The sequence below is a fragment of the Microplitis demolitor genome, chromosome 8 (assembly GCF_026212275.2).
Source record: "Microplitis demolitor isolate Queensland-Clemson2020A chromosome 8, iyMicDemo2.1a, whole genome shotgun sequence".
Classification (NCBI taxonomy): Eukaryota; Metazoa; Arthropoda; class Insecta; order Hymenoptera; family Braconidae; genus Microplitis; species Microplitis demolitor.
In genome coordinates this window covers 3,026,348-3,044,564 of record NC_068552.1, presented here as the reverse complement: position 1 = coordinate 3,044,564, position 18,217 = coordinate 3,026,348, and the positions used below count along the sequence as shown (strand labels likewise).

At 29.3% G+C, this 18,217-nt stretch overlaps 1 protein-coding gene across 2 annotated transcripts in view; it reads left to right on the top strand.

Annotated features, from left to right (window-relative positions):
* The first annotated feature begins 2,521 nt into the window (after window positions 1-2,521).
* LOC103578704 (5'-3' exoribonuclease 2 homolog) overlaps window positions 2,522-18,217 on the top strand; it is a 47,537-nt gene continuing 31,841 nt past the window's right edge. Inside the window, exons 1-6 of one of the 2 annotated variants that reach the window (XM_014444197.2) lie at window positions 2,522-2,580; window positions 2,671-2,752; window positions 2,834-3,247; window positions 4,671-6,228; window positions 7,473-7,701; window positions 8,071-8,354. In XM_014444197.2, coding sequence (XP_014299683.1) covers window positions 2,678-2,752; window positions 2,834-3,247; window positions 4,671-6,228; window positions 7,473-7,701; window positions 8,071-8,354 — 2,560 coding nt within the window. In that variant the 5' untranslated portion in view covers window positions 2,522-2,580; window positions 2,671-2,677. Of the gene's footprint in view, window positions 2,753-2,833; window positions 3,248-4,670; window positions 6,229-7,472; window positions 7,702-8,070; window positions 8,355-18,217 lie in introns of both variants that reach the window. The other variant, XM_014444195.2, reaches the window with a different exon arrangement.

Here is an 18,217-nt window from a genome sequence, read left to right as displayed (position 1 = left end):
ATGAAAGATTGAATTCCTTTCAATATTTTTGAATTCCATTGTGAGAATTACAAAGTATTCAAAGGATTAAAATTTCAATTTTATTCAATACTTTCCAAAACTTCCGTATGGATTGAAAAGAATTGAAATAATTTTCAATCCTTTTCAATGAATATTTTTAATCAGGGTAAGTTTAACTTTTGAGGATAGGAGGCAAATAATGACATTTTTTTTTTTATTCAATCACTTGTAGGTGAATATGAGTGTGAATGTAGCAGACTTTAGACAAATTTAAAATTATTAATTAATAGAGTAAATAATTAATAAATTTAAATTTCAAAAAATGCTCATTTAAAAAATTCAAATATTAATATGTGCATTTATTATAAATATTATTTTTTAAATTATTTACTCTATTTATTTATAATTTTAAATTTGTCTGATGTCTGCTACATTCACACTCATAGGTGAATTTAGATATTTCTTAAACAAATAGTTGACTAATTTGTATTACTTGCATTAATATTAATAATATACGGTGATAATTTACTTGTATCGTGTATTTATGGTTAATAAAATGGCGTTGTTATTATTTTATTAATATTAGGTCCGCTTCGTAATAAACTGCCAGCAGAGAAATAATTAGCGCCACTCAATAGTAACTAAGTTTAAACTTAACTAAAATTCATTGGTCAGTACACTAGAATGCGACTTTTTTTTACGATCTCTCTCAACTTCGTCTGGGTGTACACGAAAAGTTAGTAAAAAGAAGGAGGGGGTAAAACTTCACGGCTTAGGCCGTGAAAAAAAGACGGTATAGTAGAGTCTCTAAAAAAGTCCCTTTACGGAAGCCACCCAGCGCTCAAAAGTTTAACCTTTGGAACGAGTATAACAAAAAATCATTTTTCATCGGGTCGATTTTTGAAAATCGGTCCGCAACTAATATTTTTCCTTCTTTTCAAATATTTTCAATTTTCATAGCGGGAAGTTAAAAAAAATTTTAAAATTGCATCTATAGTTTATTTAATTTGCTAGATGCGCTTATTTTTTTTGTATTTGATTAATTGTTAAAAAAAAAACCAAAAATTGTTAATTGTCTGCTAACTTCAAGATAATATTTAAAAAATTTTTATTCTATTTATATTTGATTTATTTATTTAAAAATTTAAAAAATTACCGCTTGTCAGTTACACTCACCCTCATTAATCAATTCCAAATAAAGATACAAATAATTTTTTCAAAAATAAAGTTTTCAAATTCTATATTGAAAATAATATGTAGTATCATTTACTACAAGGTTGCAGTAAATGTGTTTGTAGTTAAAAATACCACATAAATGATAAAAGTTACAAAATATGCGACAAATTTTACAAAGTTAATAAGTTGAATTTACTCCTATCTTGCGGTTAATTCTACTGCACACTGCAGTAACAAATAACTCCAGGCGGGAGTTGAGAGTACTACAGAAGGAGCATTTCCCGCTATTTCGCCATTTTGAGGTTAATCTGTTGTGTATATTCAATTATTAAAGCGTCTCATAAGTAATCATCTGACTTTTTTAAAACCCAAAAATTAACAATTTTTTATTTTTTTTTTATTCTGCTTGTTCTTACAGCGCATTTATGATAAAAAAATGTCGTAAGAAAAAAAATCAAGATTTCGATAGCTTTTTTGCCTTTAAAATGTATTTATTATTTATTTATTATTAAGATGTATTTTTTTTTTAAGACACGTTTTCATTTGTTTCTCTATTCGCACTCAACTGGATAAACGGTACTATCTTTGTTGCACTTGTACAGTAAATGGGAACTTTGTCCAAGCTTTTCTCGTAAACAAATGGAAGTTATCAAAAAATTCAAGTGCACTTCGCTAGTTTATAGAGTAAAGCATAAGGTCTGTGTCTTTATTTTACGTTTAAAGCTTTTATTTCATAGAAAAGCTTCGACAAAATGATCTGATAACCGTTCTTAAAGTATATAAAACAATAAACAATTAAAAAAAAAATTGATCAATTTGATCGAAAAAAATTTAACATGGCCCAGCATGGGTGGACCCTATTTGTAAATAATTACCATGTTTACTATATACAAATAATTCAATAAGTGATTTTTAAAAATAATTTATAAAAATTTTAGGTTATATACCGTTTATTTTACGTAACTGCATATCGAGTAAATTGAACTACAATTGGAGTTACAAATACCGCATGCTGTGGCATATCTTACTTTTTTCGATAGTTGACGCTTAACTACAATATTGTAGTAAATTTAACCATAATTTGAAGTTGTCTCATGTCATACTACAGCCTGTGGTAAATGGAACTCCAGTTGTTGTTGCCATAACTACAATTTATTTTCTGTGTATATTTTCTGTGAGTTTTTTCTTTTCGCTACCAGTTGTCACTTCAGGCGAATTTGAAAATTTAAAAATTCTTAAACGCGCGCGGTTTGTTTTTCATTTGATCGGTAACCAATCGACTGCCAAAATATTTCCTACTCTTCCTACTGGGTCGTGTTCATTGTCTTCATGGAAACACTTTACATATGGCGTCGACTACAGTTTCCAATGTAAATTATTAAAAATATACAAGCATCTTCTGTTGTAAGTTTACACATCATCGCATTTATTTATAAACTTATAAAATATAAATATTATTTATGTATTATAATTAAATATATAATTAAATAAAAGTGTGAAAATGGGAGTACCAGCATTCTTTCGTTGGTTAAGCCGTAAATATCCATCAGTAATTATAGAATGCATCGAACAAAAGGTAATATTTTTATTGTAAGAAATAGGTTATATTTTTTAAATTTACTTTTTGTGTTAACAATAAAAATATAATTTTTAATAGCCGATAAATGCGGATGGTGTTCAAGTACCGATAAATACAACGGAGCCAAATCCCAATGGAGTTGAGTTTGATAATTTATATCTGGATATGAATGGAATTATTCATCCTTGCACTCATCCTGAGGACAAGCCAGCTCCAAAAAATGAGGATGAAATGATGGAGGCGATTTTTGAATGCATTGATCGGCTGTTTCGTATTGTGAGACCAAGAAAACTTTTGTACATGGCCATTGATGGTGTAGCGCCAAGAGCTAAAATGAACCAGCAGAGATCTAGGAGGTTTCGTGCATCCAAGGAAACAAATGAAAAAATAATTGAAATGAATCGAATCCGCTCGGAGTTGGCTTTAAAAGGCGCGTATTTGCCGCCAGAAAAACCTAAGGAAGATCACTTTGACAGCAACTGTATTACACCTGTATGTTATTTTTTTATTTATTTATATTTTATATTCTACAACTTGCAATATACTCTAGTAGTCACAGTTATCAATTAGGCATCCAGCCGAAACTTGGTAAATAAATTTTACCCCACAAAATTAAAAAATTATAATTATAAAGTTGCCATGAAGATTTTATTGAAAATTATTTTACAAATTTTGTTTAACTCCTGATTGATATTAATTATAGATAATTTTTTTAAGAGCAATACCTCGGAAAAATTGCAACTGTTGTCAATTAAACCTCTGACTTTTTTTTAAATTAATTGATAAAATTTTAATATGCTTATTAGACTGGACCAAAAAAATCGACTATTTTTTTTTCTCTCGATACTGTGAAAATATTATTCCTGATGACCAAAAAAAAATTATTGTGCGTTTGAGCCCTTTATATTGATATTACGAGGTGTATCGTTACGACTATTCGTTTTTTTGACAGAAATTTCATTTTTTACCCAAAACTCGTAAGTCATCTATCTGAAAAATTTGAGCAACGTTTATTCTTCAAGGAAATTTAATTCCCTACAAAAAATCTCTCTTAGTAAATTGACGTAAAACAAGTCGTTTCATTGTAATCGTGCCTTAAATATTGATTTGTTTTTAAAATTCTTTGTTTCTATTCTGGATTTTTGTAACTACTAAAAGTATTAAAATTTTTTTTAGTCATGATAAAATTTTGAAGGAAATTTAATGCTCTACAAAAAAGGTCTCTTAACATTTTCCGCTAAATTCACTCCTTCGAAAGTTATTCAAGATTGAAGTTGAGTCAAAACGACTTAAATAACCTGAATAACTTTCGAAGAAGTGAATTTAGCAAAAAATGTTAAGAGACCTTTTTTGTAGAGCATTAAATTTCCTTTAAAATTGTATCTTGACTAGAAAAAATTTTAATACTTCTAGTAGTTACAAAAATCCAAAATAGAAACAAAGAATTTGAAAAACAAATCAATATTTAAGGCACGGTTACAAGGAAACGGCTTGTTTTACGTCAATTTACTAAGAGAGATTTTTTGTAGGGAATTCAATTTCCTTTGAGAATACAGATTGCTCAAATTTTTCAGATAGATGACTTACGAATTTTTGAGTAAAAAATGAATTTTCTGTCAAAAGACGAATAGTCGTAACGATACACCTCGTCATATCGATATTAAGGGCTCAAACTTGCACAATAATTTTTTTTTGGTCATCAAGAATAATATTTTTACAGTATCGAAAGAAATAAAAAAAGTCAATTTTTTTGACCCAGTCTAATACTTATGAGTTTGTCATTGAAAATTTTTAAAAAGTGGGGAATGCTCTTAATAAACTTTCGTTGTATAGATTCTGATCTCCCTATCTCATAAATATTAACACTAAATTTTATTATTGTTTCGCATCATAATATTAACACAATTATTTTTAGGGTACCCCATTTATGGCCCGATTATCAGCTTGCTTACATTACTATATACATGAAAGATTAAATAACGATCCGGGATGGAGAGGCATAAAAGTTATCCTGAGTGATGCCAATGTACCTGGAGAAGGAGAGCACAAAATAATGGATTTTATCAGACGACAAAGGGCACAACCTGATCACGACCCTAATACTCAACATGTATTATGTGGAGCTGACGCGGATTTAATAATGTTAGGACTGGCAACTCACGAGCCTAATTTTACAATCATCAGAGAAGAATTCAAGCCCAATAAACCACGACCATGTGACATCTGTGGACAACTGGGTCACGAAATGAAAGATTGCACTGGAGCAGAACCAGATCAAGCCAAAGAAGTGATGGCATTTGGATCCGAGTGCGCATTCATCTTCGTGCGATTGAATGTTTTGCGTGAATATTTAGAACGGGAATTACAGATGCCAAATTTACCTTTTAAATATGACTTCGAACGCGCTATTGATGACTGGGTATTTATGTGTTTCTTTGTAGGAAATGATTTCCTACCGCACTTACCCTCACTTGAAATAAGAGAAGGCGCAATAGATCGACTTGTAAATTTGTATAAGAAAACAGTTTACAAAACAGGTGGATTTCTAACCGACAGCGGTGACGTTAATTTGGACAGAGTCCAATTAATTTTATCAGATTTGGGTGAAGCGGAAGACGAAATTTTTAAAAAACGACAAGCTAATGAAATAGCTTTTAAACAACGTGAAAAATCTAAGAAAAGACGACTGGAAGCTATCAGCAATTTTAAACCCAGCTGGATACCGACTGGTCAATTCGCCCCGACTATGCTGGGTCAGGACGTCAAACCTGTACAGAATGCTCGACATGAAGCCTATCAAATGCGTATGCAAGGTCGTAATTATAATACGAGTTCTACTGAACGCGCACTTGGTACAGTCAATGCAGCAACCGGATTGCAAGCAATGATGGTGCCGGAGAATCAGAAGAACTTTGGAACCAAACGTAAACGCGAAGACTCTGACGAAGAAGAAGAAGATTATCAAGCGAATGATGAAGTGAGACTGTGGGAAGATGGGTTCAAAGATCGTTACTATGAATCTAAATTTGATGTCAAGTCGGAAAATCTTGAGTTCAGAAATAATGTAGCGCTTCATTATGTTCGTGGGTTATGTTGGGTCTTACGTTACTATTATCAGGGATGCGCATCATGGAAATGGTATTTTCCTTATCACTATGCTCCATTTGCAAGTGATTTTGTAAATATCAATGGTCTTTCGACAGAATTTGAAAAAGGAACGGTGCCATTTCGTCCGTTGGAACAGTTGATGGGTGTATTTCCGGCGGCTAGTAGCAGTCATGTTCCGAAACCTTGGGCGTCATTGATGAGTGACCCTAAGTCACCAATAATTGACTTTTATCCAGAAGATTTTAAAATAGATCTTAATGGTAAAAAGTTTGCTTGGCAGGGTGTTGCTTTGTTACCATTTGTTGATGAAGTGAGATTATTCAAAGCATTGGAACCTTATTATGAGTGTCTAACTGAAGCTGAAAGTGAGTATATATTAATTTATTATAAATTACTACTTATTTAATGCATAAATATTAAGGAGGTTCAAGCGTTACTAAATGACTCAAAAAAGCAATTAAGCTCCTTCATTTTCTCAGCTGACATAGTATGAAAATTCTTTTTTTTAATTGAAAAAACTAAGTAAAAGCACCAATTATTGACACTGTAAGAGACAAGATTATAATTTCATTTTTTTTTTACTGTTAGCGATTAATATTATTGAATTTTGATTTTAACATTAATTAGTCTTTTAATTAATGAAATGCATGCTTTTTAATAATAATAAATTAGATTTACTAATTAATTTCAAGTGATGAAATAAATAACCAGGATACAACAATTATTGACAGGTTAAAAACTCGACTGATCTAACTATTGACATGCTGTTGCTCCAATTATTGACACCCATAATGCGCATGCGTCATTAATCTGTAGAACTAAATGTAAGAAATAAAGTCTCTAAATAATTTCTAATTTATTAATTATTATTCAATTAATTGGACGAATTTTAGTCACCAAACTATTCGAAATATTTTTTAATCAAACGAAAATTAAAATCGATTAATCACTTTATTTATAACAATTCAATAGTAAATATATGACAGCGTGGGTTCGCCGGAATTGTCATTAGGGTTTGCAACAGATTTATGTTTAAAAAAAAGACGTTACGGTGCTGTCTACTAATCTGTCAATATGAGATACAACTTCAATATTACGTACTAATTATTGACATCCACTATTTTAAAATTAAAAATTATAAAATTTACTGTAAATATATCATATTGTTAATTTTTGATATTTTATTTGTTTATAAGAAAAAAAGTTGGTGTGATTAGATGAAAAAAATAATTAAAAATCATCGTTTTAAAAGACTGCTTTTCTAACCGGAATAGTTAAGAAAATTGACGCTCACAAGCTGTTTTGATAGACACCAATAAATTTATTTTTTTTATTAATAAATATTTGGTATTTTTCATTAACAATAATTTTTTTTCAATTTTTAATTATAAAAATTATTTATAAATGTATACGATTATTATTAATTTAGTAGGTAATTAAATATGTCTTAAAATAAGATAGGGTATCAATAATTGGACCCCTGTCAATAATTGGTGCGTTTACCTTACGTCTTTTAAGATCGGAATATCCATTTATAAAATAAAGAAAAAATTTATCAATAACTAATACTAATACTAAATAATTATTTTTTGTTTCTTATTAATTTCAGAAAAACGTAACGTGAAAGGTGACGACAGATTGTATATTGGTCCCGGTAATTCTGGATATGATTTAATAAAAGGACTGTATAAAAATAAAGTAGATTTTAATACAGAGACTGAAATATCAATTGATGGAATGCGAGGTACTGTTTTATTAGCCGAAGATTGTGTGAATGAAGGTGGTACTTTACCTTCACCTGTCAACGGCTTACCAGTTCGAAATAATCAAGTTTATTGGTAATATTTTTTATCACTAATGTAAAATTTTAGTTGTTTACCCTGATAGCCAAGTTAGCGACAACTTACTGCACCAATTTGTCACCAAGTTGGCTGCAAAAATTGGTATTTTCATAAGTTGACAACAAATAGATGTCAACTTGTTGAAAAATTGACATTCCATCAGTTGATGGAAAGTTTTCTTCAATTTGCGGCAGTAGATTGTCGCTAAATTTCTGGGAAAGTTGGTGACAGCTTGCAGTCAACAGTTGCAGACTAAAATTGTCATCAACTTGACTGCAATTAATTGACACCAACTTGTTAACCAGAAATCTTGCTATCAAGTAAACGTTTTATCAATTAAATATTAATGTATTTATTTAATTTCAGCGTAAGATTCCGTGACCCCATGTTTAGCAGCCATCATATTTTCCCAGCTAAACGACTAAAAGGTGTAAAAGAACCTCCTCGTGTGTTAAAACCACAAGATTTTGAGCAAATGCATAATCGTGATGGTAAAAACCCATGGGTACCAAGAACCGGTTTCTCAGCACCAACTCAGAAAGCTTTGCTGGGTGATCCAGGACACCGGATGCTTGGACATCATCTTAACAGGAATCAAGGTCAATATTCAGCAGTTCCTGCTCCACAGAATTCATACAATCAGCCGCGTGGTGAGTTTTAAAACTATTTTAAATAATTTCATTTATTTGTTTTTATTTACATCATCAAATTAGTTGTTGTGATTGAACTTGGTGTCGTTGGAAACACATCGACTTGAATTTTTGCTTTATCATGCTATCAGAAAATGTTATAAGATCATTAGTTCAAAGTATTAAGTTTTTGAATTAATTCTGATATATTACAAGATTCTCATTGTTTTTAATGATATTCAAAACTTTAACGTCAAAATTTTTGAATATTTTTGGACTAAGTACTGAGGAGTAAACGCATATTAAATACGAAATGAATGAAGAACGGATGATTTTTTTTTAAATTTATTTAATCTTTTTGGAGTAAAGTTTACTCCGAAGAAGAGTTTTTTTTTTAAATTGAAACTTTAGATCCGAGTAAATATGAATTGAAATAAAATCTGTACCATTCCAAAATCACTGCTGAAAAAAAAAATCTAAAAAACGGTTGACCCTTTAGGCCAACTTGAAAACTTTGCCCTGTTTTCAAACCCAAAAAAGGGTTGAACTAAAAAAATATACATTTCGCTGATAAAAAAAATATTTGTGACCGACGATATCTTTGGAACAAACTGACCGATTTGCACTTCCTTGCGGCAATTGAAAGAGCTTGTTGAAAGTTAGATTTGATTAAACTTAAAAAAAAAAATTAAGTGATTTACGAGTTATGCAACAAAAACTTAAGAAAAGTATTTTTTTTATTTTTATTTTTCGTATAACTTGTAAACTACTTGACTGATATACTCCAAAATCTAATCACTCTTAAGTTTTGGTGAGCTCTTTTGATTGCCTCCAAGTAGACAACAAAAGTTTACAGACACACACGCGCGCGTCTATCTGAAAATAGTCAGAATAATTTTCTAGGATTTCAAAACGTCGAGATCTGATGAAAACTCGATTTTTAAAAATCAGATCGAAACCCATAACTTCTTTTTTTTGAAAATTTTCAATTTTCATAGCGGGAAGTTTTAAAATTTTTATTTGCTCTGTACGCGGGCAGTTTTTTTAATACCAGAATTTTGAGTGACGGAGTGAATTTACATTCAAAATTAAAATAAAATCCATATTCACTCCCAATATTTTTCGCCTATGTCACTTTTTTTTGCGGTATTTTAAAAAAAAATTTATTTTTTCTCAGTGTGCTATTATATTAAATAATAAATTTTACTTTGAAAAATATTATTCTAATCCTTTGTTTATAAATTTAAATACAAATATTTATTTATTGAGAGCCAGAGGATTGAATTTAATATAAAATATAATTTTTATTTTATCGTTAAAAAAAATAATTTGAATTATTGATTAATAATGGCACTTAAATTATAAGATAAAAGTTTGAAAGGTTGGCCTAGTATTTGCGCATACATATTTGCGAGGGTGCGTTAATGATGGGATGAGAGAGACCTTTATAACCCCATGAATTTACCAGTCAGTCACTCAGTCAATCGTTCTTCACTGTTTGTATTTACTTTCCTTTATTCCCAACTCGACGTTAACTAAAGTATAATTAAAATGCGCATAAAGATTTCATTTTTATATAACAAACGAAAAAATTTTTTTGCAAAAATTACAGATAAAATATGTTATTTTTACAAATTCGTAAATGTTATTTTTACAAATAACAAAAAGTAATATTTACTGATTCATGTAAAATCTACATAAGTATGATGTTATCTTTACTAAATAGTTTTGTAATTTTAGAACTTTGTTTAAAAGAAAAAAAATTCCTCGAACAAATAAACCGTGGGAATTATACCAAAAAATATTAAGTCTTTCAAATATATAATTATATTCAGAAAAAAATTAATGTATCATACTGTAATTGTTACACATATTGATGAAGATGATGGTCCTTCTTTCGGCAAGATTTCTGGTATTTATATTGTAGGTGGTTCTGGTATTTATATTGTAGGTAGTATTTTGATAAAAATAGACATTTTTTTGATAAAAAACTGCTCTACATTAATTAAGGTACCCGTGGGTAATAAGTTCTGATAGGTAATAAGGCCTAAATGACAGAAATGATATTTAAAATAATCGTCTCCGCTAAAGGCTATTCTAGTAGAAGGATCTTGCATAGGGATGTTATGACAAATTTATAAAGTCCCGATACCATGTTCCCTGTCTTCTATATTTCATCATCCGTCATATGCTGTCGTAGCGCAAAAGAAATTATAAAAAACAATCTAGTCTCCTGACTCTTAAAAAGGATACTAATAGTTTTAAGTGCTGTTGAGCAAAGCAATCTAGTCTTCTGACTCTTGAAAAGTATTGTTGCTAAATTTAACTGATGATTAATCTCTAATACCAATATTATTAAGTATAGTTAAACTATTCCAGTTTGTTTAACCCGTAGGCCTTATTACCCTACCGTAGTAAAATAAGGCCTATTCGTATGGTTTTTGTAAAAGTATAATTTTTTGTTTGTTTATGGTAAAAATTACTATTACTCCATTGCATTTTATGGCTAATGTATTGAAAGAAAGATTAATGATACATTTCGATAATTAAATACAATATTTTCGATTCCATTCAAAATCTCCCTTAGCTAGGCCTTATTACCCGCCGGTACCTTATACCCTGCTCAGATATTATACCTACATAGGTCGCTTTGCGTTTTTTACATGAATGCTTCTGTTAATTTCAACTTCACTATGTAATTATTACAGCCTCAAAATGTACAAATTACAGATTTTCTGTAATTTTTACAAAATTGTTTCCATGTATAAAGTATGTAATTTTAGTTTTATAAAAAAATTTAGGTAAATAAAACAGCAAATAATAAGTTTATTTTTACATGACAAAATTGATGGATGGTAGCATAAAAAATCCAGAGAATATAACAAATGGTGGGGTAAGAAGGGGAGGGGTTTTATGAATCAGGGATGGAGGTGGTTATCGGACTGTAGGTTTGCTGTTGGATTAGCTGTGAGGGTAGTTTGTCACGTAGAGCGTGACTCGAAGCGTTTCGTTGTTTAACACGTCGATCAAACGGCTCTGCGCTGGTTCTACGTTTTGCCCAATTATAAAACAAACCCAGTGCACGCCGTAATTATCCAATTAGCGAGTATTCCCTGTTCGAGTTATAGCTGGCAATGTGCCTTTTACACCCCTCGTATTCATCGACGATCACTTCAAACTCTGATCCATTGTGATCTCTTGCAATCTCACGCCGTTACGAAATTTCAAAGTTATAAAAAAACAATCAATTATATAAAAACTTATTTTACTTTTTTAATTGCAAATAAAATTTTTACAGTATTTTCTTGTTAACAATTAACACTTTTTAAATTTCATTTAATATTTTTTAATAATTAATTCTAACTACGATACTCTCTTAATCTGAATCAGTGAATATTCACTGATGTAAATAGTCCCAAGTATATCATTGCAAATCAGTAAAATGTTACTGATTCAATCAGTGGAAATCGCTTCACTATTCTAATCAATAAAATTGTTACTGAATAAAATAGTGATCGTAACAGATGTAATTAGTCATAACTACTGATTCAGTTTTTGATGCGAAGAAAAATCAGTATTTATTGATTAATGCGCATTAAAAAATACAAAAATTCATATCATGATCATATATTAAGCCGTTGATGAAAATAGAATCAACATATACAAGTTTTTCGATCAAATACGTTCTCCATTCTGTAATCAAGTAGTATTTCTTCACCCTCTACATATTTACTGCATTTTTTGATACATCGATTTGTTGATTTAAATTCTTCAATCCATCAAATAGGTTTTTAAAGTCAAATTTATTTAATAAGTCTTCCATTTCAATATCATCAAGTAATTGTCTGTTAAATTATAGTAATTTTCCATTAAAAATGATTATAAATTTTTATCTGAAAACAATAATGATATTTATTTATAAACGTAAAATAATTAATAAGACAATTTCAGGTTATGCATTACCTAACATGTAAATCAACTGCATGCACAAAAACATTTCAGAATTATTCTACTCATATTCAATTGAGAAAAATAAATAAGTTTCATTATAGTATATAAATTATGAATTAACTTTTGTTTGTTAAAATATATTAAACTTACCGTAGTAATAGTGTAATATAAATAATATCTTTGATTGTAACTTGCAAACAACCTCTGTCTAACAAACAAGCTCCCAAATATAGATGGCACTCTTTACTGCCATGAAGCTAAATTCACTAATGAGTCAGTAAATTGATTCAAAGCTACTGATCTTTCAGTAAATTTTGTAATTACTGGAAAAATAAGTAACATTTTTACTGATTCAGTTTACACTGAGAAAAAAAAGTACTATTTTCGAAACAAGAATTTCTTGGTTCAAGAAATCCGTTCAAAATATTTATTTTATTATTATTAATTATCAATTTTTTGAGAAAAGAGCATCAAATTTATTTTTGTTATTATATGAATTTGATATTATATGATAAGTAAACAAAAGAATAGCTTTACTTGAATTAAATAAAAATTACTTCCTTCGATTCTACGAATTCTTGAGACAAAATTATATATTCTTGAAAATTATCAAGAATATATGTTCTTGTATCAAGTAAATGTTCTTAACAAAAGTATTTTTTTTTCTCAGTGTAAGAGAGTATTTTTATATTTTTTGTTCAATTTTTTATTATTTAAATTCAAAACACAGCTTAAAATTATTTTATTTATTTATCAGACTATTATAAATATTTTAATTATTTAAATTTATAATTCCATTAAGTACAATGAAACTTTAAAAATTTGAAAGAAAAAAAACTTGGAAAAACTTAAAATATTTTCAAAAGTTCCATATTTTATTTCCAGTTCGCAAAGGATCAAACATCCGAACTTTTTCAATAACTTTTCAAAAGTTCCCAGAATGAATTATTTACTAATTTGTTAAGTAAAATGTTTTATTTACTTAAATATAAAATTACGTGCATTTATTTAATAAAAAAAAAAAAAATTATTACAAAGGTAAAGAATAAAAAGTAAACTTGTGACGGTAAAATTTATAAAATTAAAATGATTAAAAGATGAAATGAAAGAATAAATGAATAAAATAAAATATATAGAAGAGACCATCTAGCAATCTGTCTATCCATCCATCTCTCTGTGTTCATTCACATGACAGGTGGAGACCCTCGTTAGACAAATTATGCTTCGTTCTTAACTCTCTTTCCATTTTCTTTATTGGTGTAGCAATACGGTGGTGTGGTGATGGTATGGTGGTTTGCTGGTAGGTACCGACTACAGCAGGTCCCAATTCTCTGAGCTCGTTCAGGTCGAGCTTCGAGTGGACTGCAAACACTCGAGGTAACGCTAGCTTGGAACTCGGGACTGTGTGCCACAAGACAAGCCACCGGTTTAGATTTTACCTTTTATTCTCAATGCTACTGAACTACTGAATTACAGCCATATTAAATTTAAAAACCATTTTTTTTCTTTTCTTTTTTTTTTTTTTTTTGTTGACTAAAACAATAATGTATTTTTTCATATTTAATACAGCACAGCCTGGTTATAAGTGACTGTTAGAAACTATAGGAGGAAAATTTCTCTTCAAAGAAAGAAGATGATTTTTTTTTTATATTTTGTTTAATACGCATTTCTGCAATGTACATTAAGGTACTGGTGGGTAATAAGGCCTAGCTAAGGGAGATTTTGAATAGAATCGAAAATGTTGCATTTAATAATCGAAATGCATCATTAATCTTTATTTCAATACATTAGCCATAAAATGTAATGGAGTAATGGTAATTTTTACCATAAACAAATAAAAAATTATACTTTTACAAAAACCATACGAATAGGCCTTATTTTACTACGGTAGGGTAATAAGGCCTACGGGTTGAACAAACTGGAATAGTTTAACTATACTTAATAAAATTGGTATTAGAGATGAATGATCAGTTAAATTTAGCAACAATACTTTTCAAGAGTCAGAAGACTAGATTGCTTTGCTCAACAGCACTTAAAACTATCAGTATCCTTTTTAAGAGTCAGGAGACTAGATTGTTTTTCATAATTTCTTCTGCTCTACGACAGCATATGGCGGATAATGAAATATAGAAAACAGGGAACGTGGTATCGGGACTCTATAAATTTGTCGTAACATCCCTATGCAAGATCCTTCTACTAGAGTAGCCTTTAGCGGAGGCGATTATTTCAAATATCATTTCTGTCACTTAGGCCTTATTACCTGCGGGTACCTTATGTAAAATAGAAAAAGGCAATAATAGGGTCACAATTTGGTTTGAAATTTATTAACTTATTCAATTTTTATTAACAAACAAATATCAAGCTATGTATAACTTGGTATAACTAATCATATGTCGCTGTCGACAGCGGACACTTGAGCTACTTAAATTCCGCACTGATTTGAGTCAGTGAACTTAATACTCACTGGTTGGACCAGTGAATTATTTACTGATTCAAATTAAGAGAAAATGTATTTTAGCTTATAAAATAAGCTTTAATTTCGACTACTATAACATTGTTCAATGATGTGTCTTTCATTTATTACAGAGTTTGAACCATATCTGTATAATTCGGAGTGGGGGTGCCATTTTGTAAATAGAGAGAACGTAACTTATACATAGTTAGAAATTTTGTATATTTGTGTTAAAAACTTATTTGGTTAATATTTTGTGTTGATTTTCAACACAGAAATCTATGAATTCAACACAAACCGTTTGTGTTATTTTACATTAACTGATTTTTTATGTTAAATGATTAGAAAATCGGGAATGTAACACATTTCTTGTGTTATTCGAAAATTGACACAAAATTTGTGTTGTTTGACTAAACGTTCCCGCGCAATTCTTCATTACTATAACCAAGCAAAGCATTGTAGCAGCATTGTCTGCAGGAAAATTTGGATTATAATTTATTTACAATTAAATATATACATTTCACAATTAAATTTAGATAACTTTGATATCTTTTTGAACCGATTCAATTGTTCGCTAAATTGACATAAGTTCTACTAAGGGTAGATCAGTATACTTGAGTTGGTTAGGTTATGTGCTGATATTTATTAGTTGATTTTAACACGAAAAATGTGTTAAATTTACACAAATGTTCTGTTAAATGTACACAATCTTTCTGTCAAAAGAACAGATTTTATGTGTTCAATTTTATTTAACATAAAATTTGTGTTAAAGATCAACACAAACGCAATGTGTTGAATTAACACAAAAATTTGTGTAGACTGTTTGCAACACACGATTTGTCTTGAATTTAACACAAAATTCTTTACTGTGTAACCAGGGTGTACTGTATCATAAATCATTTAATTATAACAAATTACTATTTTCTTATAAAATCATTCCTTGTTTTTTAAAACTTTTGATGACATATATCTAAGATAAGTTTAATAATAGACTAATAATTAATATTTTTTTGTTTGCTACGTGTGGATTATAAAAAGTGAGCGCTGACTAAGGGACCTCCTTCACATTTCACAGAAGCTTCGTATCTCCTTGATTTTGTTTCACTCCTTATAAGAGAAGTGAAAATCAATTTCTCAACGAGGCCAAAGGGAGGTCGTACGTGTTCGCGTACCCCCCAAGCTACCAGGGACTTTCTCACTAATGAGGCACAGCGTAATTAGTGAGACTGTCTGCCAGTTTGGTACTTCACTGAGTAGAGAGTACGAGTTGCAAGGGCGGTTCCCTCTTTCTCGTGTGCCAAGCCTTTGCGTACTTCACTTCACTGTTTCCACTTCACTACACTTTTCTTGTTTTATTTTTTTTTTTTTTTTCACTATCACGTATAGTAATAAAAAGAAAAGTGTCATGTTTAATACTTCTATTGTTTCGTGTGTTTCTTACTTTTTAATTTTTTGAAATGGAAATATAGATTATACAGTCTTTATATTAATCCATACTAATAATATATAAAAAGTAAAATTACGTTGGGTACATGGTTATAAACTTTTGACGACTTAAAGTTATTAAATTAAATCTGTAAAGAGTTATATTGTATATTTATTAATATTAACTCTTAGCAGTTACATGGAATTCAGAAAACAAAAGGAAATTTTAAATCTGAATTATCTCAATAACTATGCAGTTTTTCAAAAAAATATAGAATACCTTTTTTGTAGAGAATTTAAAAAGCGCCAGAAAAGGTATTTTGCAACTTTTCAAATAACTTCATATTTATAAGGATATTAGCAAAAAATCAATCGCGAATTTTTTCTCTTCCCAAGAAAGTTTTCGTTATCAGTTCCTAATGTTAAAAATTTCTTAGGGCAAGGAAAAATTTTTTTACATCAAAAAATACTTTCTTTGAAAATTTTAAAAGAAAAATTTTTTACTTGATTTTCTAAAATCTATATTTTATTAATTTTAAACTTTTTCATCGGTTCTATGTCACAGTAAATTTATTCCTCAATAATTTGACATAAGTTTAGTTGAAAAAAGTTTAAAAAATCCAAAAGTGCACACCTCGAACGTTCATGTTACAATAAAATATATAAATTATTAATTTTCATTTTTGATTACAAAATTTTTTAATAAACATCTAGCAAGAAAATCGTCGTTTTTTTTTAATTTAGTTAATTCTAAGTTGGCAATAAAAAAAATTATCTGATGGTAAAGTAGAACTTTATGATATCAGCAAAGTTCGATGATAAAAAAAAAACATTCCCGATAAAATAAAAAAATGGCTGCAGTGTGTGTTTGTTTACATGGTGCCGGTTTTAACAGAAATTATTTATTATAAAAAAAACGAGAAGGACTACAGTAGTGATTTTCGAAAAGGACCTTCTTTGCATAATTCTGAAGATAGTGAAAAAAATTAAAGTCATTTTGTCAAGCCGTTTACGGGATATCTGTGCCACAGACTTCTTTTGGACTCCAGACTAACTCACGTCCACGATACATATTTTTTATTGAACTTTTTTTTATTATCATACGTATCGGACAACTTAATGGAAGTATCAGTCTTATTAATTAGTGTTTCCTCTTTAGATTCATGAGCTTTTTATAACCTGCAAGTGTGAAATGAAAATAATATATTCAGTTTAATGCGAAAAAATCGCGTGATCTTGACAAGTCTGTTATAAAGCAGACTTCGCTTCGCGTTCGAGGTGTGCAATATTTAAAATTAACAAAGTAATAGCTGTTTTTATGCAAAAAGTCACTTTTCACTGTGTTCATTGTTCGTATCGGAAGTGAAAACGTCGAAGATTAATAGAATTAAATTATGATTTGATATTTTATATATTAAATTCTACCTTATGGATTAAAATACATAAATATATATTACACAGATATACAAATAATAAACATCCGTAATTTCGCACAAAAGATTTACAGTCAGCTCACAAACAATAGCAGCAATTGATAAATTACAAAAAAAATGAATTCTATTGTAATCACAATAGGTTTGTTATGAATTTATGCAATTCCATTGCAAGTTAATCACGTAAAAATCACACGCCCTTCTGTCATATCAACCACACGCGACTATCTCCAAGGGTGACGGGCGTCACCACCAGTGTCGCGGCTAATTTAACCACGGTATTGAGCTGTATTGTACTTTAAATGTCCCGCTTCTTCCTTCTACATTTGTCTCTATAAAACCCTCTGTTATATGTATATATCATATTACATTTTTGATTAATCAAATTATTTCATTTTGAATATTTATCAAACATATATTTCAAAAGTTATTTAATATTTCAAATTTTCTACTATTCTTCAATTGCTATTAATTAACAATGATAATATCTCGTAAATTTCAGCAAATTGTTTCATACCAACAGTAATTTAATTATTGAAATTATAGTTTTAGTAGTCAGTATACAAAAGAATTTATACATGCAACAAAAAAAAAAAAACTTTTTTTCTCATTGTTATACTTTA